The sequence below is a fragment of the Micrasema longulum genome, unplaced genomic scaffold (assembly GCF_059751315.1).
Source record: "Micrasema longulum isolate JH-2025_06_02 unplaced genomic scaffold, ASM5975131v1 h1tg001240l, whole genome shotgun sequence".
Taxonomy (NCBI): domain Eukaryota; kingdom Metazoa; phylum Arthropoda; class Insecta; order Trichoptera; family Brachycentridae; genus Micrasema; species Micrasema longulum.
In genome coordinates, this window is record NW_028278427.1 from 60,813 (window position 1) to 88,730 (window position 27,918).

At 30.6% G+C, this 27,918-nt stretch overlaps 1 protein-coding gene across 1 annotated transcript in view; it reads left to right on the forward strand.

Moving 5' to 3' along the window:
- The window catches only part of LOC148276325 (pyrokinin-1 receptor-like), a 70,124-nt gene that overhangs the window by 33,664 nt on the left and 8,542 nt on the right, over positions 1-27,918 (forward strand). The window contains exon 3 of the mRNA XM_088234428.1: positions 20,636-20,662. Coding sequence (XP_088090554.1) covers positions 20,636-20,662 — 27 coding nt within the window. The remainder of the gene's footprint in view (positions 1-20,635; positions 20,663-27,918) is intronic.

The following is a 27,918-nucleotide window of genomic DNA, read 5'->3' on the forward strand; positions in this document are numbered from 1 at the left end:
GATAGCTGAAAATTGACAAACATTAAACCCATTTAAGACGAAACAACTATAGATGGCTTTCTACTGAGTACCGCATAACCCACCGTTAAACTACTGAGAGTTTCCTTAATTCTAAGCTTTCTCTTGACGCTCAAATGTGTAGAACAATAAGTTCATACTTTTACCAGCTGAGACAGATTAAATGCATACGCAAAAATTGGCCAGTTGATGCCGCCCGTCGCGATGTTGTGCATTTGTAGTGTCTAGAGTCGATTATTGTCATGGTATATACGCAGATCTACTGATGAATAAAATGACTCACCTATAGTCTGTTTCGAATGCTGCAGCGAGATTTATTTTGGGAATCTCTTAGTTCAGTCATATCACTGCACTACTTCGGGAATAACACTATCTTCGTTTTTCAAAGAGGGTGGAATACAAACCTTGTTGGCTTATGTATAAGTCACTGCACAATTCTGCTCCAGAATGTCTAAGGGAACTTTGCATTCCAGGTGAACTAGCTGATATATGTTTTACGCATAGATCAGCTACATTTTCGTCGAGAGGAAAAGTTATTATACCTTTAATCAAACATTGCACTTAATTCGGCGAACGAGCATTTGCGGTCACAGGCCCTACGGCATGGAAACTGTAAAAGTGAATCGATGTTTCGGAAAAAACTTAAAACCCACTTTTTTCTAAATCATTTGAATAAAACAGCAGCATGTGATAACAAAATTAATTATTTTGCTTAAATTACAAATTAAAAAAAGTTAAAATTAAACATATTTCTTTATATAATCACTTTGTCAAGCGTCTTTGAGGTGTTATATTACAAAAATGATGCCTTATAACCCTTACACATACGATGTACTTATTATTCTATATACCATAAAACAAGAAGCAAAATAGATGGGAGTTGCCTTCTAATTTACTTTGTTTATTGTGCACAAGGTTGAAATTTTATTAAAAGTCAGTTTTTATGTTTTTTCATAAGCTTATATTTAAAGTGCAGGGATCGGGAGAGCAATTCTATAATGGGCCTATCAGGATATTTTCAGCATTTCCAAAACTGAAGAGGAAACCACTTGAAACTCTTCAGGAAAAGCCAACCTGTTGACAGTCATCAACAAGCCTACGGTTCAACTAGTAGAGTTTTCAAATTGAGACGTACTTTGGTTTATTTTATCACCAGTGGGCCAATGGTTGAATCTGAGGACGTGAGAGCACTTTCTTCCTACATAATAACCCGATACTTTAAGGACAAACTTGACCTTGAAGGGAGAGATTTATTAATAAATATGAAAGCATTGACAAGGACAATAATAAAAATAAAGTACAAATTATAAAAATTTAAAGTGAATAAAACACTTACAGCCAGTATTTTGGCTATGGTTAAGACAACGCAGCATAAGTTGAGGCCAAAAAACACACACAAACAGGTTTGTATTGTATTGGTGTGTCTGTTTAGGCTTCCGAAGTCTACAATAGTCATGACTACCGATGTATTTGAGCCATACCAATTATTACGCCACGACGATCAGTCGCTTTATGATATTGGTTGGACTGCAAGTCTTTTTCATTTTATTTACAATTTTCAGCCGTTATCAGATAACGGATCATCCTATTTCGTTGGTAAAAAAAATTCAAGACGCCAAATTAGTTTTATTTACTTTAAATGTTTTTAATAATAGTTATTAAATTTATATTAGGATGGGCGTTTCGGTTATTTTAAAGGAGTAGCAGTAAAAGTAACTGTTTCACAAATTAAACTGTTTCTATGTTACAGTTTAGGGCAGAGCGTGAATGCAACCCTGGTAGGTTGATGTATAAAACACTTATTCTTCTAACTATAGTTTTAAAGATAATATTGCAGATATTAAGATTTACAAACATGCGCAGCTCAAAGTTCAATATTCTGCGGAAAACTGCACTGAAGTTGGTTAAGCCGTTTAGGAGTTAAGTGACATCGCACATATATAATCGATGAAATTTAACTTCGAACCCTCTGCAAAAAAAATCCGTTATGAATAAAATCATTATAACTTTCTCTATTTATTAATTCTTCCTTTTATAAAATATTTTATCTTTTTAAAGTAACGCGAGTGATTTAAAATAAGTATGTCCGGTGTTGAGGAGTGGACGAAGTGTAAAGAATACCTCGTCCTAGGAGGAGGAAAATTTAGATAGTGGACTGTATTGTTAGGGAAGTAAGGTTGCGCAACTCTACTAACCTGCTGATGATGAGGCGTGACGTGTGCTGGAACCTGTTGAAGCTGGCGGTCATAAAATAAGGTTCACGTCCCGTAATTCTGACATAAACTGCCGATGAACAGTCAGCAGTGGACATCCAGGACGTCGAGAACCCGATGCCTTGTAAAGTAGACAAACCGTGTCGTCTTCGCTCGATGACAGTTGTCACCAGAGTTTGCTGCGTCCGTTTTCTTCTTACTTCATTTCTCATAAAGTCAAACCACCGCACACCGAAAATTCTTCTGAGACGCCTATTCTCAAAACTTAGTACTTTGTTCATTATGAGTGAGGTGCCACGATTCGCATCCTTAGAGGAGGAAATATATCAAGTAGGCGTTATATAGGTGGCATTTGGTTTTCAGCGAGAGAATACCCGATCTTTAGACAGTCTTCTTACTGTTGAACATGTTACGCCGGCTATTATTTTTTGATGCTGCCATTTTCTGTAACATATACTACTCTACTACTACTAATTTAATCACGCTATTTCCCTGTAGGGGTAAGCAGAGAGAATGGACTGCCACACACGTCTATCCTGGCATATATTTAATTATAACTTCTTCCACATTCATACATCTTGTCATACATGCCGTTCGGTTCGGTCTGCTTTTGACTCGACCAAACTTTAGGTTTTAGTTTATCTGATCATGCCACGTCTTCCTTGGTCGTCTTCGTCTCACGTTACCGTTCATTATCGCCATATATACTTGTTTTACTATTCTTTCATCGTCTATTTGTTCTACATGACTAAACCCTCTCAGAGACCCTTTCTTAATCTTATTAGTTATACTTGACTCAGATTTACACTCTCGCCTGATTTCATCATTTGTAACTCTATCATACATTGATTTTCCACACATTCGTCGAAGAGATCGCATTCAACCGCGTTCACTCAGCTTTCATCCTTCCTCTGTTAGTTTCATATTTTACTTACATGCATAAGTGTTGGGAATAAAACTCCGTTGTTCATTGCCAGTTTGGCTTCGATTGACATATTTTTATTGGCAATTACTGTTCCTAATGCGCAGTTTTTTTTTTGGAACATATACACCCAGGTATTAAACTCCCGAGCCTTTAAAGATTTGGTTTGACAGAGTCAGGGAATTTTGAGCATCAAGGCACAAAGTATTACACAGTACATGAGTTTTTTGCAATATTGAAATTTAATATATAAGAGTAAAATTAAAAGAATATATTTTAAAAATAATTTATCGATTCGCATAAGATAGGGGGATGTAAAGCTAAGGATGAGACCTTTGTTCGCCATTGAACCCGAGGGTACTGATGGTGATAATAACTTCCAAAAGTTGTGTAGATGTGGAAGTTACAAACTTTAGGTGTAATACTCAATGTGGCAGTGTGTAAATAAATGATGACCTAACCCGGCCCATGCCAAAGCATTTATATTTTCAGCAGTTTCATCTACTTTGATGAATATCTAAATGATTGAAAAATATTCTCAAATCTTCAAATCGTCATTTGTTGGCTTGTATTTATTAACTTTTTACGATATTACTATACTAAAAATAAAATTGTTATTTTATCCTCCGTCGCACGGAACGCCCTATAAAAATATATTGGATTCACATTTCTGGATATAAATTCGAATCCTAAGCATCCTAAACGCCACGCTAGAACCCTCAAAAACCCTGCCTGGCAAATATTAACAATGTGTCTTTATGGGCTATAAAATTATTTGATCTTTATGTTATAAAAATTAAATAAATGATTAAAGTAGTCGTCTCATGAGCGCAATAATAATTATGTTAACTAGACTTTAAGTCTGTATTTTATCTGAATTAATGCAACTCTATCTGTAAATCATAATATCATTCGATTTTTAAAAAAAACATTATTTGTTGTTTTCAATATTTTTTCAAAATAATTTGTTTTATTCAAAAAAACATGGTCATAAAAAAATAGTAATAAAAATGTTTTTCCAAATAAAAAAGACCTATTACGTTTTAAAAAATTAAATAAAATATCCAACGTGATAATCCATGTCATCCACACATATATGAACGCATACATGTATATTATATACATATTATGCATATGCACATTTACATGCGCATATAAAACATTCACAAACACATACATTACGAGCGATACATACACATATTATAAACCACTCAAAATGTACATTTATCAACTATCCCAAATAATCAACTCCATGAAGAAATTTTCTGTATAAATGTGCAGTTAAAAATGTCTACATTACTTACATATAAACGTGTTATATCATAAAACGCTTTAATTTTCATTTTATGCCTGTGGTTTAATAGCCCTTTGGGCGTTTATAAATAAATTAATACATTTAAAGCTATTGTTTGAATTTACGATTAATAGTACAAGCTGCTTATTTATTATTCTTAACATTAAACTAAAACTTGGCTTTTTATACATATGTATTGATATCATTTACAGTATTATTAAAAATATTTTCATTAAAAGCAATGTTTTTACCATTTCCAAATACCCGTAGACAGGCTGGATCTCCTCACTAGGGAGTCATTCAGATCGGAATTTGATGCAACAGAGAGGGAAAATATTTTTTTATTAAACCAGCCAATGACAGGTCATAAGCCCTGTAAATGCCTAGACTTTCATTTTCCCTTCCCATAAATATTTTTTTTTACTGTTGCAATAAATTTATATCACGGTTTTTATGTTCATTGCCCTATTTGGTGACAATAAAATCTGTGTTAAGTCGGAACTTTAAGAATATTTCGGTACTTATTTAAGGCTTTCTAATACAGTGTCCTCTTATGCTTCTGTCCTAGTGTGTGTCCGGGCAGATAAAGATTTATATTTAAAAAATATTGAAACCTGGACGAGCGTTAAGGGTTTTATTGTTATGTCGTGTTGTGTTGGAAGCTATCGTGGCGTGATGTGTTGGGGATCTATCTGGCGCGTACCACTTTTGCGTATTATTATATGGTTAGAATCACACAGTTTTAGCATGGTCTGTTGTAGCGCACTACAATATAATCTCGATCCAATGAATTTTAAGATTACGCCAGAGTGATGGAAGGGGATTATGGCGCGTCACAACTCACAACACACCACAACAATGTGTTTCTAAAAACGTCTCCTTAACTCTTTAAATCACTGTTCATGGCTACTCAACCAAGTTAAGCGAGTTAAGCAAACACAATGAATAACATAAATTAAAAACGACAAAAACACTCAACACACCTTACTACTCCACAACTCGACACAACAGTATAATCCTACCTTTATCGACTCCATAAAAAAGCGGAAAATAGCCATAAAAGAAAAATCGAAGAATCGAATCGAAGATAAGTTCACCTGGCAGTGTAGTGGTTGGTGCATTTACCTACCATGCATAAGGTCTTGGGTTTGATTCGTAGCGTGGCGTACGTGAACTATTGGTTTTAAATTTGGAAGAAAAAAAATTTTCGTCGAAAACCTAAAATATTTTATTGTTCCTAGACTATCTGAAACTTAACATCTAACAAAAATGATCCAGTGCCCTATGCCCCATAGGATGCAAATAACGAAATTATTAATAAAGTCTATCTCTTTATACTTGAGAGTTATTGTATGTGGAAGAAGCTAGGAATGTATGTTGGGAAGGACGTGTGTGGCGCACAATCCTGTCTGCCTACTTCTACGGGGATAAGCGTGAGATGGTTTTAGTTATTTTACTTATTTGATCAAAACGGGTTGTTTGTCATATGAATATTTATAAATTTTATGTTTACCAGTCTGAAGATTCCTGTTCGAGGGTGTCGTAATTGTTTAAATAAAAAAGTAAAAGTAAATATTTTATTTATTATATACTACTAAGTCATTCCCTAATTACGATCATGTCTGTACAGAGGAATTTCATAACGAATTAAAAAAAAAATCTATACTTTTGTAAATTAATAACATTAACATAATAATCGAACAATTTACCGCAAACTTATTTATTATTTTAATGACAATGAAATGAAGGAACCTTTTTGGAAAATATTTTCAAAGCGTTAACTGGTCCCTATTAATCAAACCGAGTATTAAAGGGGTTGTTCTTTAAAAGGGGTTGAATTAGATTTTTAATAAAGTTAAAAATAAAGGAAAATAAAATTTGACCTAGCATTGGGTCGCACCAAAAAGTTAATAATTTAATTACGCCGGCACGGCGCGGCGCTGTGGACGAATCTCGAGTAGAATTTAAAATTGAGTTATTGTCATATTTCAAAATTGTTGCGTACTGTTGATTGTTATGAATAAAAAAAAAACGAATATTTTCTTTGATTTCCCTCAAATCTGACATAATTGTTTTAATATTTTTTTACTTAATTTAAATTTAATAAATATATACAAGCTAGTGATTATTTGTTAGATACAATACACGAATTTTGATTAACTGCACATCCTTTATAGATATACTTAGTTTTATAGTACCGTATAAAAAACTTGAAAAGATTTAATGGTTTCTTTATTTGAGCTACTGAACAATTCTCTCAAGATTAATTTCATTGATTTCTTTGTGTGCCTCAAGCAATGAATCTATTTCTGTCCTTTATTTTCCTATCTCAGTAACGCAATTATGTTCAAGACTAAAGTATTGCCAGAAAATAATGAAAGTAAGTGTAATTGTTACGATTAGATTATTATTTTGCCTAATTATTTAATTGACAATTTGATTATTTTACTGTAGCAAAAAAAATATTTATTTTATTTTATTTCATTATAAAGCCAACAGACATTTATAAAATACAATATTAAAATATATAATTCCTCTGTACGTGTGATGTCACTGAATTCTCCTAAACGGCTTGACCGATTTACGTGCGTTTTCAGAGAAATATAGATCTTTGCGCTGTGCGTGTTTGTAGACATTAAAATCTTCAATCTAATACGAAAAAATCAAGTAAGGCGCATAAATGATTTATTTATCGATCTATCAGGGTTACATTCAAAGAGAATGCATTTACAAAAAAAATTAAAGATGTTTTGTTTTTGTGTACTAAAAAAGTTTGTTTTTGAATTTTTACAAACAACATTTGTTTTTTGTGGATCTTAATCAGATCATTTCCCTAAATTCCTTATTACTTCTACCCATTTATTTCTTATTACTGGATTTTTAGTAATACTTAAATAATATTAAATTCAACACATTTTTCTAAATCGTTTCCCTACATACATACATCCCTCTGTTGGTGAGAACACCGGAGTTTGACGTTTTCAAAAAGAATGCCATATTTAAAAAAAATATGTATTTTATGTTTTAGAATTCAATCATAAACAAGTACCTACTTAAATACAATATTTGAATATTAACAATTTTTAGTTTTGGAATTTAATCCTAAACAAACCTGGGTACCTACTTATCATTGAAAAGTATTTTTCAGGCTAATGGCAGGTAAGCCAACGTTCGGGCAGTACAACGTCTGTCGGGTCCGCTAGTTCTATTATAAATACACATCACAAAGTCCAATTGGAGGCTTCCACATAATATTGTTGTCACATAAAAATTATGCATATCATAAAATATTTAATCATACAAAACTTATAATGAAAATGTAATACATATTATTAGAAACATCTATCTACTTCTGAATATTGGTCACACAGTTGGACATTATAATATATAATACAACTATAATTACCATACAGTGTACATTTATTATTTACCTACATACAGAACTGCAAATAACCTACATAATATAGGCTGCGAATGCAAGGCGCAGCATCATGACTCGAATTTTTTTGGAAATTTAATTTTCAAAAGAAGTTAACGATATGTTATTAACAACAATATAATTTAATTTATGATTACAAATATTGCAGGTTGTATTTACAAATTTATTTCGAAAAGATTTAATGGAACATTTAGAAATTTTAAATAGAGTTTTTGGTTTGCGTTACTGGGACTCTAGAATTGATGGGTGATAGAATCTTAGGGCAATTAATCATGTTACTGGAAGTTTTATAGATAAAAATGGCGTCAGCCATGTTTCTGCGAGTTTGGAGAGTTTGGAATTGATGTAAGTTTGTAGATTCATCTGAACCTGTATTCAGAGTCAACCGTCTAAAATTGCAATACGATATAAAGTTTGATTGTAAATATTTAATTTGGTTAAAGTATTTTTTGTAGTGAGGGCTCCAAGCGGGAGATGCAAATTCTGATAGACTTTGAACATATGTGAAGTAAAGAATTCTGAAAGTGCGCGCATTCTCTCTCTATTTGGAAGAGGAAGCCTAACATTTGATATGTTTTTTTTACAATTGAGTTTACATGTGACTTAAACGTTTACTTATTGTTAAGTAGAACCCCGAGATCCCGCATCTCATTAATTTTAGTAAATACTCGATAGTCAAGGCAATAATTATGGATAATTTCAAAGTTATTCTTTGATAATGTGAGCCTAGAGCATTTTTTAAAATTCTATTTATACAATCACCGTACGTTTGACTAATGGTTGTATTTAAACTAAAATGGTAATTTTAAACAGATTAGAAAAACTCCTTAAGCAGAGAAACATAATTTTAATATCTAATGATCTGAAATTAGCTAAATAGTAGCGTAAGATTTCACGTCACTCTATAAGTCTTATCCCGTATAACTTGGATTCATCCCGACATTTCAGCTACCATTGCATTAGTCATCTTAAGGCTCATCTGTGTGTTTGTGTATAAACAATATGTATTTATGTACTAGTCGTTTATACAGTATCGCCATATCGCCATCAGTAGTAGGCATATTCTGTGTAGTTTTGTGGTTACCGGTAACCAGTGATGGGCACCCTGGAAAATCTGCAATAGCGGAACCTTTTATAGACACAGAACATCTTTTCGCCTTCGAACCAAAGCTTTTGCATAAGCCTATAAATTACAGAGCACAAATAATAAGAGAGGCAATTAAAATATACAAATATCCAAATATCAAACAAAAGCGGCTGACTAAAAATTAATTCAATATGGTCCCGGCAATAAACACTATAAAAATGATACGGAATGTGCCGACTGCGACACGGTACAAATTACAGTAGATAAACACTTACGCGGGATCACACAAAAAAAAGCGATGCCATTAGATAGTTTAAATAATCGCTTTATACATTTTATCAATAATTATTTTGCCTGGGTTTGAAATTATGCAATCCTTTTTTTCTCTTTCTTCATCTATTGATTTGTGTCAGGTGAGAGAGTGGAAAATTTTATATAAGTATGTGCAATTCCATATTTTAAAGATTATATGATACGAAATCAGGTTGATGAGTTGATTCATTTAAAGTTTTGAATATTCTGCGAGTAAATTTGCAATATTACATAAATTTATTTACTAGCATAACACTAGATTAGTAATCAAAATAAATGTACCTAACTATACTGTTTCTAGAAATCTGGATAGTATAACATTATGTATCTCTAACGTAAACAAAGTAAAGATTGAAAGATGGGGAGGCTTTCAACTTCCCTGGGACTATTTAGCAAGTCAGTTAACATTTTCCAACCTATGTAGTCAAGGTTGTTTGAAATATTAATGCCAGTCTTACCTTAAAAAGCTTGAAATCCCGTCCACTGCTCTTTCCATACTTGTGAAAATCCTTATTTAATTTAATATTTTTTAACATGTATCCGGTAAACTGTCCGTTTTTTGACTTGTGAATGATACATGAATACGATTTGATTCTTATAAAAAAATGTACATTCACATGGCTATTTTGTGACACTGTATTTGACATTCCCTTAAAAAAATTACAATGGCATTTTTTAAAAGCTTCAAGTCTGTTTCAAATTACAAAATAATAAACACGTATGCGAAAAACAAAATAATGTTAAATGCTTCGGAATAAAAAGACAGCATTTAAAATCAATCAAAACATCACGCTGTTGTCAATAGAATACCACTTTAATCAATCTTTCAGAACTCGCCTTTTTTACATTTATGCATCTTCTCATTGAGATTTTACATATCTTTCTTCAAGTTTATACTTGTTTTAATTATCAACACTATGGCTGTCTGGAGATTGGATATTTACTCAGTGAAAACCAAACGCCTCATGAGAGCCTTAACCACTAGCTTACTTTACAAGGCATCAGGTTCTCGACGTCCTGGACGTCAACTGCTGAGTGTTCGTCGGCACTTTATGTCAAAACTGCGGAACGCAAAACTGTCTTCGGAGAACGCACAGAAGCTAGCAGCCGATTGAAATGCATGGAGGTCTTTTGTGGACAACATACGCTCCAACTAGGGAGCGGACATGGAATGATGATGATGATGATGATGATAATTAAATCATGCTATTTCTTCCTTGGTCTTCCTTGTTTTCTGCACCTACTTGTATAAAAATTTGAATTGTAAATCTTTCAAATCGTTCTTCCGCTGACTATTTGTTCTACATCACGCGGCACACCTTTTAAATTTGTTAATGATCTTTTTTTTTTAAACCAACACAGTCATAGTAATAAACAAAACATAAAGAATAACAACAAATAACACAAATAACAGCTTGTATATTACATGGATTACGCTTTTGTGCACCTATAGTGCATAGTTTTACCACACGTTTGCCTGAAATATCGCATTTTGATAGAATTTAGCCTGTTTTGTCCAATTTCGTAATTCACTTCCATATAATGAAAATTATTAGTAGGATCGCTTCCGAACATTAAATGTAATCAAACATGTTAAAAAAAAAAAAAACAAACTTACTTTTTTAAAACTATAAGAAAAATAATCAGCCTAAAATAACTTTCTATTACATATTATTTTCTATTCTCTAGTTTTATTTAAATTCCCTGGTTTTAAATATGTATACTTATATTTTGTAATAAATTTATAAATAAATTATATAATCATTAATATGTTTGACAAAAACTTTTATAATATTCCATAAATCTTAAAATCAACACCAAATATTGATACATTTATATCTAAATTTTTAAAAACGCATGAGACCTACCCTATCCTGAACTCCATAGAGCAATAAATTGTGTTTATTTTTGAAAATAACATCTCATTTCAAGGAATCTGTTTTAGATAGTAAAAATGAAATGTTAATAAAATATAAAACGTATGTTCATAGATTCAATATAATATATAATTCTACAAAAATAAATGTAAAACGAAATCTCTCTCTAAACAGCTGTGTTCACTCAATAAGAGAGATAGAAACGTTATTATTAATTATGTATGTACTAACCATTTTGTAGTTTCATAGTTATTTTGTCAAGAATTTTTGAGTTCGACTCTCGGTGGGATCAAAATACATAATTCAAAAAGTATCTCACACCTTATGAGTGTGTATTCAAATTCAAATCAATTTATTTTATTTGAATAACATAACAAATTAAATAGAGTATTTAAGCCGTTATATTGGGACAACATATTAGACAAGAAACCCCTTTGTTCGACAATAATAAGGTATAATACTTTCCAATAGCGAGAGTTTTTGCCTCTTAAACATAGTTTCACTCATGTGAAAAATGTCGATCTCCAAAGTCATAGAGTTTAGTTGCCTGACTGCTTTTCTAATCGGCATAACCAGAGGCAGGTTGGTCCTGAAAACCGGGAGGTAAAACAGTATGTGCTGGCATTGTCGGAGATAACCATCAGTAACTTTAAAATGTATAGTCTCCAAAATTGTAATAATATATTTTGGTGGTAAAAACTTTTTACGTTATTCTGAATTTTCTTCATTTCGAGGCAACAAACCATCTTTCTTGTTTTTGTTTACATTCACATTTCATTCAGTTAATTAAGTAATATAAATTAAGAAATAAGACGTTAAATGCTGTAAAAGGAAATTGTAGGGTATTTTCTTAACAAGTAAAACAGGAAATGGTACGGGGGCGGTTGAAACAAAATGGCCTAATTTTTATTGTTGAGCGCATCGTAAAGGAAAATTGACAAAGTAAATAACAATGGTTTTTCGTATTTTACATTGACTGTATTTATTTATTTTAATATATAAATACTACAAAAATTTGTAAATAATAAATTGAACTAAATATTGTAACGAATTAATTTCTATGCAAAGGTACGATATGTTAACTAGACCCAATATTCGCGGCACATTTGGAATGTCAGAATTGTTTTTTTTCCGAATAAAGGTTGAACAACTTAACGGGACAATTCTCTGTTTCTTAAAAAAATCCGTGGACGAAGGAGGTCGAAATTTAAAGAGCTGATCTCCAAATCATTACCGCAACGGGGCCATCTCAAATCAAAAGATGTAAGCTCAAACAAAACCCGTCGGGCGTCAAAAGTTTACGTAAGTCCTTGCTATTTTATTTTTTTTATATCGAGCTAGCTCAAAGATCGATTTATCTCATATTATGTGTAATTTTTAAATCATTTGGTCCTACTTGACCACGTGAAAACCTTACTTTAACCATATTATTAAAATCGTCGATATATTTACATTTAGAAGATAAAACCATGTATACAATTTATTCAGCAAAATGTCAGGAGGCATTAATTCTACAATTGACGAAAATTCCAACCCAAAACCTCGATAGTCAAAATTTCATTTTTAGATGGTGTCAAGTATTCCACAAGAAATAATAATTTGCATGAAAAATCACAGGATGACTTTCTCCGCTCAATATTACAGACGTTTTCAAAGGCAAATCCATTAAACTTATAATTACCCAGTAGACGTGAAAGAAGTCATCTTTAGGATGAGAAAGCATAAATTAATTTTAGGAGTAAATTCCGTTTTATTAAATTTGTCTGAAATGTTAAATTCACAAAATACCTACATTAGGAGAACTAAATAGCTGATTTTGTTTTGATCTCTATATGCACGTTATTCATTTACAAAAGACATTTTATTTAGTAAATTTAAATAATTAATTCATCTTTTTGATTTATATACCTATCTGGTTTTAGACAGTTCATTTAAATAATTTACCTTTCATTTCTTTTAATAGACAAAACATAAACCCCTGTAATATTATTGAAAGAGGTAAATAGTTTATAGAACTTTATATTCATTTATACTCATGTAATTTCTGCCTAATCTCGATGTTTTATTGGCAAATTCGAGTGTGAACTTCTTGTTTATTTATATACGTAATTTGTAAATGTTAATCTCCATCTGTCTTGATAATGGTTTTATTCACTTGTATGTTCTGATGTGAATTCTTTCTTGGTTTGGGGAAAATACTTTTCTGGAATTGTAGATCAAGTTATTTAAATGTTGTTTTGTTACCATTATATTATAAATACTTGTTACAATAAAATGATTTTATTATGTGATTCCGAAGGCCATTCAATTCATATGATTGAGCACTTAAGATATCTTCTCATCAATATTTTGAGTTTGTCCAAATTTTTGTCGACAAGGACTGGATTTAACTCCCTGGTGAGCTGTTTATATAAACATTTTACATCAGAGATGAAGAACATTTATGAGAAGGTAATGTAGAAGTCTAGGCATTTACAAGGCTTATGACCTGTCAATGGCTGGTTTAAGTGGCCACTTTACACACTGTGTAACATTCACCATTCTGCCCATATTTGAACATCCATATACCTTCTATTCTTTCATCTGTTGATGATTGTGAAGTTAAAGAGCTGAAACATTTATTTATGCGGGTGAGATTCATCTAATTGAATTATTTCACCTATATACTAGGCAACGCCTGAAAATGTTATTTTTTTAAATTTCTATACTTCTTCATGGACCAGGTGGATTTATCAACAATATTTTGAGTTTTTCCAAATTTTTTGTAGACAAGGACTGGATTCAACTCCCTGTGGAGCTGTTTATATTAACATATTACATCAGAGATAAGGAACATTGAAGAGAAGGTAATATAGAAGTCTAGACTTCTAAATTACCTTCTCTTAAATGTTCTTCATATCTGATGTAATATGTTAATATCTTCTCATGTTTAATTGTTTAGAATGTTACTTAAGTAATTGTTATATTGAACTCGCCTACTCCTTAACAACTTTTCTTCATAGTGGGGTCTTATTTTCTCTTGACTGATCTAGACAATAAATACGGGGCAGGCATTAGCTATTTAGTATTCTCTTAGATTTTATTTATTTTTATTTTTCCTTCTAGTCCCATAAACTGTGTATTATATTGACTTCTTCATTTTATTATAGTCCTCCTCTTTTAGGATTTCTTGGAAAGAAACCTTTTGTTAAAGTCCTCTAGAAGACAAAAGTTTCAATTGTCTAGAACCAATTTGGTATTTGTGGGTTATTTTATGGAAGGAAAGCCTTTATACGGGATACTTGCCCAGCTGGTCATTCATACCATGTAGGTTATTTTATGACCATCTACATGCGTAGAAAAGGCCAATACGATATGTTTCAACATACTGCAACAAAATTTGTAACATCATTTTACAAACATATGTATTGATGTGTAGATAATACAGTTAACTCTTAAAAGACTGTAGTAAATAATCCCTTTACGCACGGTGATGCAACATTGTGTTACCACAAGCAAAAGACGGAATATTCTAAAGTTCAGACATTTGAAAAAAATTAAAAACATGGAGATTACTGTTTAATATAACATTTTTTTACAATTCATGCGTATAAATATATAATTTTGCTCTGTTATAACAAAATAAATGATTTCTGATTTCATCATTTATATTTATATTTTTATCTGTCATACATTGATTTCCCCCACATTCGTCTTAGAGATCGCATTTCGACCGCGTTCACTCGGCTCTTATCCTTCCTTTGCTCTTTCTGATAAACTTCAGTTTTGACGATGACATCGACCAGAGATAAAATTAGTGCCCTTCTACAATATCATATCATATCGCTGAGGGAGCAAGGCGACTTGTGCCCGTATTCCATGTTACAAATTCGATCAAAATATTTGTAAGAAAGCACGACTAGAGTCAGGTCAATTGTCTTTAATACTATTTTTCAAATGTCGGCTTAGACCCAAATGTAAGATCGCTTTTTTATCGTTATGGTAAGGATTTTTTTTACGATTCTTCATTTTATTTATGTTTGTAAATGGAGTTTCAAATTATATTGAAAACTCAATTAGGCAAAAAACCCGACTTGTGCCCCTTTTTTGTGTCAGCACAGATATACACAATACAAGACTCAAAAAAACATCTAGACACATAATATTTATTTGCAGTACAATAATTTTTCATAAATGTCTATCTGTGTTTTCCTTACTAATCCAAGATCTCAAACCTACTTCAAACTTTACTAAAGATTAAACATTTCGCGATTCCTTCGGTAGGAGAGTAAAAGATCTTGCACTGTGGAATGAGTACCTTTGTGCGCATTTAACTCTTGTGTGGCTGTGATGTCACACTAGTCGACATAGGATACTAGACTAGATATATCTCTTTTATTTTTTAAAATGATGAATTTTCATTTTTTTATCTTCAAATGAACATTTTCCCACCGAACTTCGAAAGAGACATTTGGATAACTGTGCTAAATTTTAATACAAAAAATATTTATCCTTGCTACGCGAAGAATTAATGTCCGCTAATTCTGCAGCACATATATAAAGATATTTTATACAAGAGAGAGCACAAAGATAGAAGTCATAACAAGGAAGATATAGAAACTGTCCTGCAGCGGGTGTTGTCTAAAACAGATTCAGTCTTCAGTCGGTTAATGTCAGTGATAGGGGACGCACGCGCCTAACATGAACGGCGTATTTGTGATTTCAATTATACTAAAACAGGGCTCAATTATGTTTATTCGCATAAATTAAAGAAAAGAAATTATTACACATAATGTTTCCGTGTTTTTTTTTTCAATGTCTGAACTTTAGAACATTCCGTCTTTTACTAGTAGTAACACGATGTTACATCACCGCGCGCAAAGGGATTATTTACCATAGTCTTTTAAGAGTAAATTCTGCATCCTGGAACTGACAAAAGACTTTCTAATCTGTTATCATGCCTTGTTTGCGTGTACATATTTTTGGCAGTAAAAAAAATTCACATCTGCGCCGCAGAACCTACATTTAAAAGTTTCAGAAAGGTTTTTTATTTAAAAAAGAAAATCTTTGCGTTCTTTCGATTTATCCAAATATTTCTGTTTTTGGGGTCATTTTCAAAGAGTTGTAAATAACTCACTCTTAGAAAATACTAATATAATATAATTATAGCTCTTACTTGCTTTCGGCTGAGCTTTTTTAGAGCGAAGGAAGACCTTTGCGAGTACCCTTGTAGTAGTGTTACAAATCTTCACAAAAATCAACTAATATGAGAAATATTGATTTTCAAACATAAGCAGAATGGTGAACCATTTAATGAAAGGTCATAAGCCCTTTTATGCTTCGATGCTTAGGTCAATATGTTACGAAGAAACTTTTTTTTCCCGTGTATTTTTATATGAGTTGAAATTTTGAACGGTTCGATTTTTCTCATCATTCATCATCTTTTTAGTATTTTAGTACACTTTTTTTGTTCCTCGGGAAAGAAGCGTGTTTTTTTCATATAAATAAAAATAATTAATTCAGTATGACTTAATGATTGGAATCTGAATTTTTGTATGTTTAATATGTTTAATATTTATGATAAATAAATTTAAAAAAAAAAAAAAAGTGACCTTAATTTCCATATCATATTTTTAAAAATATTCCGTAGTGATTAAATATTTACAAAAAAGTAGTAAAAATAGCCCCAAAACAAGTGTTTTTAGAAATCATAAGAACGCAAATTAGTATTTCGATACGGTTTAAAACTCACATCTCAATTTCAATCGATCAATTGGAAATTTTTCACCCGTGACCAGGCTTCTTCGAGACCCACCAAATTAAATTAAACTTAGTCAGTCCCAAATTAAAATGTCAAAACATAAAACAATTATTTATTCGTTGAATATTAATTTTAATATTTCCATCTTAATTTGTTGTATCAAAGAGGAAAAAGTTTTGCCTCTACTATTCCATCGTTGACTTTTGTGTAAAATTAATGAGGTAAGATTCTTCAATAATTACAGTTAGAGTTGGTATGAGTGGTGGCAAAAGTTGGTTTGCAACCAGTAGTCTTTGGGTAAGTCTGCTGCTTTTGGGTGCGCTGCCGGTGACTGGCCTTGACTGTCACCTGGGGGCGTTCTGGTGCCCCAGAGAGTAGTAACTAACGTTTTCTATCACTGTCGACATAAAGGGGTTTGAAATGGGTGAAGGATTTATTTATTTATTTTATTTATACTTCCCTTTGTCTCTACCTTGTAGAAAATGAGGGGTGGTTTAAGAGTGACAGTGAAAGAGACATTGAAAGTTGTAAGTGTAAATATTTGTTCGCGCTTTTCCTTACTGAATTTGGTTAGTAAAGGATACAATATAATCGATTTGTAATGAAAAAAAAAATGCTTGCTTGTATGAGTGAATCCGAAGAAAGACATTTAGTCTTTAAAACGGATTCGGGTATGTGGTGGATGCTTTCAAAAACCTTTTTTTTTTAATTCAGCCAGTCTTCAAACATTTGGAAATACTTAAAACATTGGTAAATATTTCAAATTTCAAAATCTGAAAATCGTTAGCTTGATATTTATTTATTTACTTATTTAAACGGCTTATAGGCTTATATATGTTTTACATACATGTATACATATAAAGACAGAAATGTAGTTAATATAAAAGTAGCCAAATAAAAGATGTAAAGAAGATTAATTTAAAAAAAAAAATAAGAAAAATCATCTTTACGTATTAGTATAAAATACACGGGTATACTATTTATATAGTACATACATATATTCGTTATTTAATCGTAATAAATCATTCGATCAAGTTCAATTCGAAGTAATTTATTTTGTACGTGTTGCAAGAGTTAAATCGGAAACATTGATTCGGATACTGTATCAATAATTTACGTGGATAGCTTCCGTGATAAAAACAGTAAAAAGCCAAATCGTTTGATGTTATCTTTACTGCCAAACCAAAATACTAGAACGCAACGATCTAGGCGGATATAAAGTTTATTTTTTCATATGTGGACACTCGGAATAGGACACTGTGGGTTTTATATAGCCTTTCAAAATATATTCACATAAAAATGACTTATTCGGAAATAAAAAGTTATTTTTGAAAACAAATAAAACTGATTTTTCGACTTATTTTTTCTTCACAAACTTTTTATTTATAAAATCACATTAACTTTTTAAAATATTTTATTTGAAATTAACTTATATACCTTTACGGATTGTTACACTCATTTACCAAAAAACGTCCTCCATGCTGTGGTGGTTAAGTCTATTGACTCACGTACGGAAGGTTTCGGGTTCAATTTCCGGTGAAAACACAATTTTATTTTATTTAGATTTTTCTCCAGCCTGGTTATTCTGTACCGCAAAATCACCAGCGTAATTGAGCTTTCTGTGAGGCCTGTTGTGGTGCAAAAAAAAAGTTTTTTTATTTTAATTAAAATCACACTTTTTTGTTAATCAGAAAATTTCTGACACCTTTGTAAAGGTTGTTTGAGTATTTTGTTTAGTTTTGTCGGGTAGTTTATTGAATAATTTCAGTCCCTTGTTTATGAGGCTCGACTGTTCTTGTCTCATTTTAGATATTGTCCGGATATATTCGTATTGTGTACGTGTTAATTAAAATTTTAGTTCTTTATTGTAGAAATAAAAGACGAGTGACACTTTAATCCACAAATTGGGAATATTCAGTCACCGGTTTTATTGCTTTCGTGACATCTTCGAGACTCGTATCTTTATTAAGAAATTCAATGTATTTATTCGAAACAGGGGGTATGAATAGAAAATTTAAAATTATATGAGAGCAAATTAAATTTAATTATTTTTGTCTTAAGGATCTTTGACAAAGTGTTTCAGGTTAACTAATGAGTTAATATCATTATATTTCTAATAAGTTTAAGTATTATTTACATATTATTTTCAACTGTCTCATCCTTCGTGAGTTTGATTTCTGAAAAACAAAAGGTAAAAAGTCGAAATAATTTTTCTATTGACTTTCTAAAACTCACTAAAAATATGACAATTTAATATTAACAAATTAAACTCATTGGAAATATCATTATATCAACTAATTAATTAACCTAAAATATTTTGTTAATGATCCTTAAGAAAAATATAATATAATTTAATTTACTCTCATAAAATTTTGAATTCTCTCTCCTTACCTCTGTTTTGTATAAATACACTGAATTCCTCAATAAAGAAACCAGTCTCAAAGATGTCGCAAAAATGATGAAACCAGTCACTGGATATTCCAAATTTGTGGATTTAAGTATCACTCGTGTTTTATTTCTTTAATAAATTACAATGAGCTTCCATCAAGAAATTTCGCTTAAAAACTTTAATGTTTTAGTTTTTTGTCTACAATTATATCAGTGACTTTTTTATGAATAAATTTTAAATATTCTAATTAAATCAACTTCCTTTAAATTAACCTCAACTAATTCTAATATTCTGTAATTGTAGTTCAAGTCATTTCGGTTTCGTATTTCCTATATTGATTTCTCAGCTCCGTGGGAGTTGAGTCCTTCGTTGGGTTCGAACGAATAATATACTACAATCATATACATCAACATAGAGAAAATAAGTAAACATTTTAATGAAATGAAACAAAAAACTCAAATAATCGAAAAATCTTTAAGGAATTTCAAACTCAAATTCCCCCAAAAAAATCCAGTCCTAAAATTCTTTCTTGAAATTTGATTTTTTTTTCCTTAAAAACTTAGTACGGCCTTCCGAAATATTAAACAACCTCTCTGCTGGCGGCAAAGAGAGGTGCTTCTGAGCAATAGTCACACTGGCAAAATAAAATACAATAATTTATTTATTTATTCATATAAAACTTAACTTTAAAAATATTTGAAAAATACTGTAATATGGTAAGTGAAAGAAAACACATTATTAAAAAATAAAAAAATAAAAATTATATCAACAAAAATCATAGTCAACATCTAGACAACACGATTAATAGTATATAAATATATGCAACATCTCCCAGCAGTCTCCTGCAATAGTCTCTTCCCTTAGACAAAATCAAAACATGTAAACTTCTATTTAAAATGGCTTTCGTTTTGCAGTACCTAATATGTTTATCTAGGACAATAAACACATTATGCTGAGACCTCTCTTTATTCTTTGACCAAAAATTTGTCAATGCTTCTTTTAAGTAAAATTGTTTTTATAATATGTATCTCCATTGCTGTTTCTTGGTGATGCTGCATTTTAATTATACAAAATGAAATAAGTTTTTAAGTGACGACCACTTTAAATTCAGAACTTTTAACAATTGAATAAGTTTAATCGTGACCGACATCGTCAGAAGGGTAGGAAAATAATCATTTTATAATTTTATTTTAGAATAAAATATCAACAATTATGTTTGTGTCCGGGCAGAAGAAGGATAAAGTTCTGTGTGTAAAATGGACCCAGAACCCTGGACAAGCGATTTTGGCTCTAAAGCTACTCTAATAGTGAAAATTCTGAAAAAAAATATCGATTGAAAATAAGTCCGCCTCGTTATTAAGTGGTTGGTGTATTTGCTAGCCACACTTAAGTCCTGGATTTGATTTCTGAGAAGACCAACATGGAACATTAATTTATAAATTGGTTTTACCGTGCAATACGCCATTGTCCCTGGACTGTTACCTGAACCGCAATAGCCATCACTTAACCTTCATGTAACAGATAAATCAAAGTTCTAATTACTTCATAAATTACAGCAGAAAAAATTACATGAAATTTTAAATCAAATAGTACAGCTCCCTTAAAGAGATCACATGCAAACTCAGCGCTATAGATATGGTGAATTTTCATAATTATTTTTAAGAAATGAGTTTAAAGTTCAGTCAAAAAGACAAAGATCGTTCCTTAAAAAATACGAGTGGTTTGTCAGATGAGGCGCGTAGGGCCAAACGATTAAGACCCGAGGGATTAAATAGCTAAGGTCAGTAAGCCCAACTTCCTAGCGTGTAACATTCGGCAAAATAAGTATTTTTTAGTTTTTATTTTAATCTCCCTTAAAAAATTAAATTTTATGAAATAAAAAACATGATTTTTTAACTTTGAAAAAATAAATTAAATTTAACATTTAGATTTGATTTAATACAAAAAAACGATTTTTTTTACCTTGTAACATATCACAACAGAGATATATACAATTTGAGAGAAATAGATATTTAAGTCTATGCATTTATAGGGTTTATGACTTAATGGTTAGTTTAAATGTTCAATTTAATATTTTGCTGTGTGTAAAATGGCCACTCAAATCAACCAACGATATTTTATAAGTTCTGTTAGTTTCTAGACTTTCCCATACTTCCTTCTTTAAAACGCCTACTATTACTGTTGTAGTATTTCAATGAGTGATAAAAAAAAACATTTAAGTTTGTAAGTAAAATTCTTGATGGAAGTCCATTGAAATGTATTATAGGAATAAAAGACGAGTGATACTGTAATTCACAAATTTGGAATATACAGTGATCGGTTTCACTGTTTTCGCGACATCTTCAAAGATCACTCTTAACGTATCACTTGTCTTTTATTTCTACAATAAAATAATAAAAAAGTGATAAAATAAAGATGGAAAAATTCAATGCCTGCCTACAAAACACAACATATTATTTACAACGGTGCACAAAAAACACTCACAAATTGAATTAATTTATGATATTATTTATAACTTGTAAATGCGAGATCTTATTTCATCAAAACTTTTATCCAGGCGGTCTTTGTGGTGTAATTAGATACATGATTGCTATTTTGCTTTTCAAACTTTCTAGACACACTTAACGAACTTTTAAATATCGTAAACTTACCTCACATTAAATTTCACCTTACAATTTTGTACATATTTTATCACTGAAATTTTGAAAGGAGTTAAACACATTTAATCAAGACTTAGTTTTTAACATATTCCAAAAATAAAAAAGTTTTAAATAAATATATAACACACCTTTGTTTTTAACCACTTATTTTTTCTACTGGCCGGATTAAAAATCACACAATGTTCGTTATTGAGGCACTTATGAATTATATCATACTTTTAACAGAAATAACGAAATATAACATCAACACATATGTTGCCATGTTTTTCTTGTAAACTTACTAGCCAAAACCGCATTGAAGAAACAAGGTTCTATGTGGATTCATATTTTTTTTGAGATACAAAAGTTTGAAATGAAAACTTCATAATACCTTATCTCTTTTATTGATACTGTCTTAATAAATTTAATAATTATTCAGGATTGATTTCGTTTTTCTTTAAAAAATTTATGTAGATAGAACCGATATTAAAATCCAAATACAATAAAAGGTAAATGAAAAAATGTTTCCTTAATGCGACAAAAGGTTAAGACCAAGATTGCCTGCTTAACAAAGCATCAGGTTCTCGACGTCCAGGACGTCCGCTGCAGACTGTTTGTCTGCAGTTCATGTCACTTCGACTATGGAAATCTGACTTGGGAGGATTCACAGAATCTCGCAGCTGACAGAGATGCCAGGAGGATCTTCGTGGACACCATATGCTCCAACTAGTTGATTTAAACTTTTAAAAGGCTGTAAAATTCCATTACACGTGGTGGTGAAGCTTAAACTTTTCAAAAAAAAAAAGCATATAGACACACTGTTCAATTATTTCTTTTCCATAATTCATAAAAATTAATGATTTAAGCCAAAATAAACTAAAAATCATAAATACGCCCGTCACGTCACTATCGTATACTCCCGCTAACTGCCAACAACCGACTTATTAAACGGATTTCTTCTTTTGTTTTTATTTCTTTTACACAAACACCAGCCTCAGAACAGCGTCTCTCTCTTCCTAATAAGTTCTTTTCTCGTGTTCTTCAAATACAGTAAACAATATATGGATTTATATTGGTATTGGCATCACTTTCATTTGTATATTTATTATTATTCGTATGGTAAGGATAAATATTTTTTGTGTTAGATTCCAGCATATCTAAAATATGAATATTGGTAGAAAAATATACCCAGGAGATACAATATTAATATTGATAATTGAAATATAAATTCTGTGGACGAAATAAAATATCTCGGGGTTTACTTATAAAGATATTTGAATTTCAAGACACATTACCAATATGTAACAATTTTTTTTTCTTAATAAATTTTTATTTATTTAGAGATATATTTATTATAAGGTCACAATATTTATATGTACATTTATTTGATAAAATGAAATATCTTGGTGTATACATGACCAAAACGTAAAATGGAAAGACCATTGTAGTGAACTAGTTAAACGTATTAGAAAATGTATAAACATATTTATAAGATTAAAGAAAATTAAAAACAATCAACAATTTTAAAATAGCTTATTACTCAATTGGACAATCTTTGTTACAATATGATATTATAGGATGGGGTGGTGCAAATGCCAATATAATAAACCCTCTTAAAATAGTACAAAGATTATTTTTAATAAAGTAATTTTAAAGAAACCCTCAACATTTAATACGGAAAGTCTATATGACATATTTAAGGTTTATACAGTAGACATTCTTTATAAAATAAATTCCTTTCTACAAATTTATAAAGAAGAAAAATTAAAAGAATTTGAGATGAACAAGTCACTCAAATACCAAAATAATTTTAAAACTCCTTAATTCCACACAAATAATGGTCAAAATAGCTTTGTCTTCAAAGGTATAAAAAAATATAATTATCTCCTTAATGAACTAAAAACAATTAAATATAATATATTTAAAAATAAATTTAAAGTAAATACAAAGAAATTTTTCGAACACGTGTAAAAACTGTATTAAATTGTAATTAGTATGAATATATTATTATTTTTGGTTTTTTTTTTTCATATATTCCATGTTTAATTTTTTTTTTCTCATATACTCGTATATTCAAAATTATACAAACTATTATAAATAAACAACTAAAACAGTGTAAGTCACTCGCCAAGCACAAGAGTTAGCCTCTTTTTTTGGAGTGTTACAGTGATAACATTTACGAGATGTATAAAAGTAGATCTGGATAGAATTTAAAAAATACATTAACCTTTTATGAAATTTATTAAAAAAAAAAAATTTAAATAAAATAAATTTGAGTCACAAAATTAACATTCTATCTCGCATGTGTAGGCAGTATAACAAATTACACAAAGAGAGAAACATTTATATCTTTGGATAGTCGTCAAGTGGAGAGTTTTCCAATGATTGTTGATTTTTCATTTTATGAAATGAATTTATTTATGAGCGGATTTTTACAATTCTATTGATATAAATATCAATGTGTTCAAAACATGTTTTATTTTATAGTATTCGGTTTTTAAAATGAGCACATAGCCGTAGGCTTCACGTCATTTTGACGTCACCTGTCGTGCCCGGCGACTTCTCTTCTAATAAACATTGCGTAAAAGTGTGACATGTTAACATCATACGAGCCATTTAGTTGAATTGAAACGTCAATTTTGTCGTTTTAGGATAATTCAAAATATGCTTATTATAAACATTTGTAAAAAAATACCCGACATCACACGTAAAACATATTAAGACGATGATAACAAATAAGGTTTTTCCTGTTAAAAAATAAAATATAACAGACTCAAACTAGGTATTTTTGCTGTAAAACTGTTTTTGTGTAAGCAATGATTATTTGGAATTTCAATTTACCCAAAAGTTTGGTTGTTTAATAACGAGCGTGTATAAATAAAAGATTTACGTGTTAATGTGGAGTTTATTATTATCTAAATAGACTATAACAAAGAAAAAAACAATAAAATGAATGCCGCCAATACTAGCTAAATCTAACCGTGATACGTGAATTTGAATTTATGTTAAATGTTGAAAATCGTCAACAAGGTTTTGATGAAACAAACGAAATCAGCGCCTGGCGAAGAGAGTCTGAATTTATTTTTTTAGTTATTGGTTACGTGTTGCGTGTTGCTGCGTTGGCAGGCCTGGCTCCCAGTGTTGAAAGTGTCCATACTATTATTACTTTACTGATTGTTATACTAAAAAAAAACTTATTTTCATTCCGAGACTGTTTATAAATTACTAATATTGGTGGGAAAACTAATTCCCACGCGGATGCGGGGCGAAAAATTGCGGGAGGCGAAACCCTAAGACATCTACAATATTATTGAGTGGAGTTGACTGTATTTTTATCTTAATGAAATAAGTTAATATTCTCGATATGTGGTATGCAGTGTCAATCGGTCACCACCCTAACGAATGAGATGTATTGGATATGGATACCACCAACCTGATTCGTTCTTGATGGAATCACTGTGGTCTGACTGGTCGCTTGTAAACGGCACCAACACTAGGACAGGCTTCCAATATGGAGCTGAACACTGGTGGTTGGTAGAAACAAAGTCCATGATGCGGCACACGATCAACAAAATAAACGCGTGATTCGTGACACGAGGTATTTTTTTGCCGGATGATCAAAAGATACTAAGGTGGGAAGTGAACAATTGCTGTGGATACAAAGGATGCTGAAGTTGTTACAATAATTTGAACAATGCATACCCTAATAATTTGCAACCAAATTTAAAAATAAAATTTTATTAAAATGTAAAAATTGTATTTATTTAGTGAAAAACCCTATGTGGTGCAGTGATTAAAAATTTCTATGGTGTTTACTCAAATATCTAATAAGTGATTGCGTGACGATACACAATTTATGCATTCACGGTGACAGTCAATACATCATTGCCGTAGAGAAAAACAGTTGTCACATTTTAATCTGAGTTCAGGATATATATAAATTTAACGTAGGGCATGCGTAACGACCATAAGCAGTTATCTTAAATAAAGCCCTAACTTTTTTAAGAGAAGAAAATGAAGTAATGTGTAAAAACAAAGAAATCTTTTATAATTTTTTTGCCTTGCAAAGTAACGAGACAGTAGTTTACTTATTCATGGCGTGTTTTCTTCTGCTGCCGCAGAACAACTGTTCCAATTGGTAATGTAAAGTATCGGAATTGGTGACAGAAATAAGTATTTCTACAAATCTCCAGAGAACACTCGTAAATATGTAATTCCGAAGCAAACATAAAAACGCCTGATACCAAAGAAAGGTCAAGTTGTTCGATAAAAAAACTATGTTACTGGTCGTCCTTCGTAAAACGTGTGTCGAAAATATCTTTCGAAAAACTTCAAAATTACAACTGAAGAGGGAATTTTCTTCGTAAAAATGAAATCATTTCATGATTTACTTGCGAAATTAGATATCGTAAAGTAGTTGAAATATGACGGCAAATGAAACTTCATAAACATATATTTATTTTTCTCCCGAGTATTACGATATACGAATAAAAGGTTTACTTAACTTTTAGATTTAAAAATTCCCAAAATATTTTCAGCAATGTTCATTTTTTTTAAATAAAATAATGCGTTTGCGTTCTTGTGATATACCCAATTTTTGCTATTTTTGAGGTCACATCCAACAAGTTGTAAATAATTGACTAACAAAATCCCAGAGTCTGAGGGATTGATAGTGGATGTGAAATGACCAACACACGTTTTTATTTGAATTTTAATGAAATGTTTTTACTTTTTTATTGATTGAATTCAAAGTATGTTTTTTTTAATTTATGTATAAATATACACACATATTTTTTAAAATTTATATATTTTTTTTAAAAATACGTTTTCCGCTAAAAAAACACATTTTTTACTGTCTTTTACTACAATTTTTACTTTATTTTTATCCTCAATATTTTACTTTATTTTTATCCTTAATATTTTACTTTATTTTTACTTTGTCTACTACCTTTATTAACTTCTTCTATTTATTGATTACTGTTGTAACATATGTTTTGCAATTTTAGAACTGTGTAAATAACTTTAGTTAGACAGTTAAGGCAACTTTGTATAAATAATGTATAATTTTATGTTTATTAAATGATAAAAAATAAATTAAACAAATGAAAAATAAGAATAAAGTTTTGTTGAACTTTAATTCCTGATTCTGCTACATTGATTCTGAGTTTCACTAAATGTTTATTAACAGGGACTATATTTTACCCCCTAGGGAGAATTTATTACAAACCATTTAGTACATTTGAAAAAAGGGTACGTAGTGAATCTATTTTTGTGTGGTTATGATAATTGTATAGAATTATTGTTTTACCAATAAATTGTTGCAAGGTGGCGAAAATAAAATATTTCAATTCGCATATTTTTTTAGAATTTTTTTTACAATTTAATTAACTATAATTTGATAAAATTAAACTAAAGTAATACAAAACAATACTGTTCAAATGTAACTGTGATTATTGGAATAAATTTACGGTAAATGTTATGAGTTATAAGTAACGTCATTTTTAAGACAGCGTTTAAATTTAATTTTTAAGTCACTTAAATAAAAGCAGGGTGGTGAATTACAGAAGTAAAATAACCACTTAAACTAATCAATAATCCGCCGATCCGTCAAAATCCGCCTTCTTAAAAATGTTTTTCAGTTCTGTTGTAATAAATCCTATAGGAAAATTTCACAGTCCAAACAATACAAATAATAACAAAAATATTTAATCCAGTGTTCGCTTTTCCCTACTTTTAAGTTTATTTTAATTTATTTACTTAGGAACTTACCCATGTTTTTTATCAATATTTTATCTGTGTGACAGTTGGAATGTTTTTTCCTCCGTTTTTGTACAATCTTAAATAATTTAGAACTTTTTTAAAAACAAGAATTCATTAAATGAATAGCACAGCTTTTTTATCGGTCTATCGACCCAATAATGTAATAAGCTCTTATAAATTTCAGCATCGAATACCTTCATGTTCCGGTGGCCACTCCGCAGTCCAAAC